Source organism: Fulmarus glacialis, unplaced genomic scaffold, assembly GCF_000690835.1.
Source record: "Fulmarus glacialis isolate BGI_N327 unplaced genomic scaffold, ASM69083v1 scaffold39150, whole genome shotgun sequence".
Taxonomy (NCBI): Eukaryota; Metazoa; Chordata; class Aves; order Procellariiformes; family Procellariidae; genus Fulmarus; species Fulmarus glacialis.
The window spans coordinates 1693-1934 of record NW_009190280.1 but is presented as its reverse complement, the minus strand read 5'-3'; the positions used below and the strand labels follow the sequence as shown (position 1 = coordinate 1934).

At 64.0% G+C, this 242-nt stretch overlaps 1 protein-coding gene across 1 annotated transcript in view; it reads right to left on the bottom strand.

Annotated features, from left to right (window-relative positions):
* Positions 1 to 242, bottom strand: part of LOC104082071 (coiled-coil domain-containing protein 102A-like) — a gene marked incomplete at its 5' end in the record, with an annotated part of 1750 nt that overhangs the window by 457 nt on the left and 1051 nt on the right. Inside the window, 1 exon segment of the mRNA XM_009585042.1 lies at positions 56 to 234. Within this exon segment, the coding sequence (XP_009583337.1) occupies positions 56 to 234 (179 nt within the window).

The window sequence follows — 242 nt, the reverse complement described above, 5'->3', positions numbered from 1 at the left end:
CCCCATGATGGAGGAGCTGATGGAGCAAGGACAGGGTCACCACCACCCCCTAGACGAAGGGTGGTGGCAGAGTTTGGGCTTGAGGAGGTCCTGGGGGATGCTGAGCCAGTGCTGAAGAGGCAGTGTCACCCAGGGAGGGGGTGGCGGGGGACGGGACCACCCCCATGGCACCTTGTTCTTTTCGAAGAGCTCAGCCTGGATGGTTTTGAGGTCGGTGTCCAGGGGGCTGGCCGTCTGGGGCC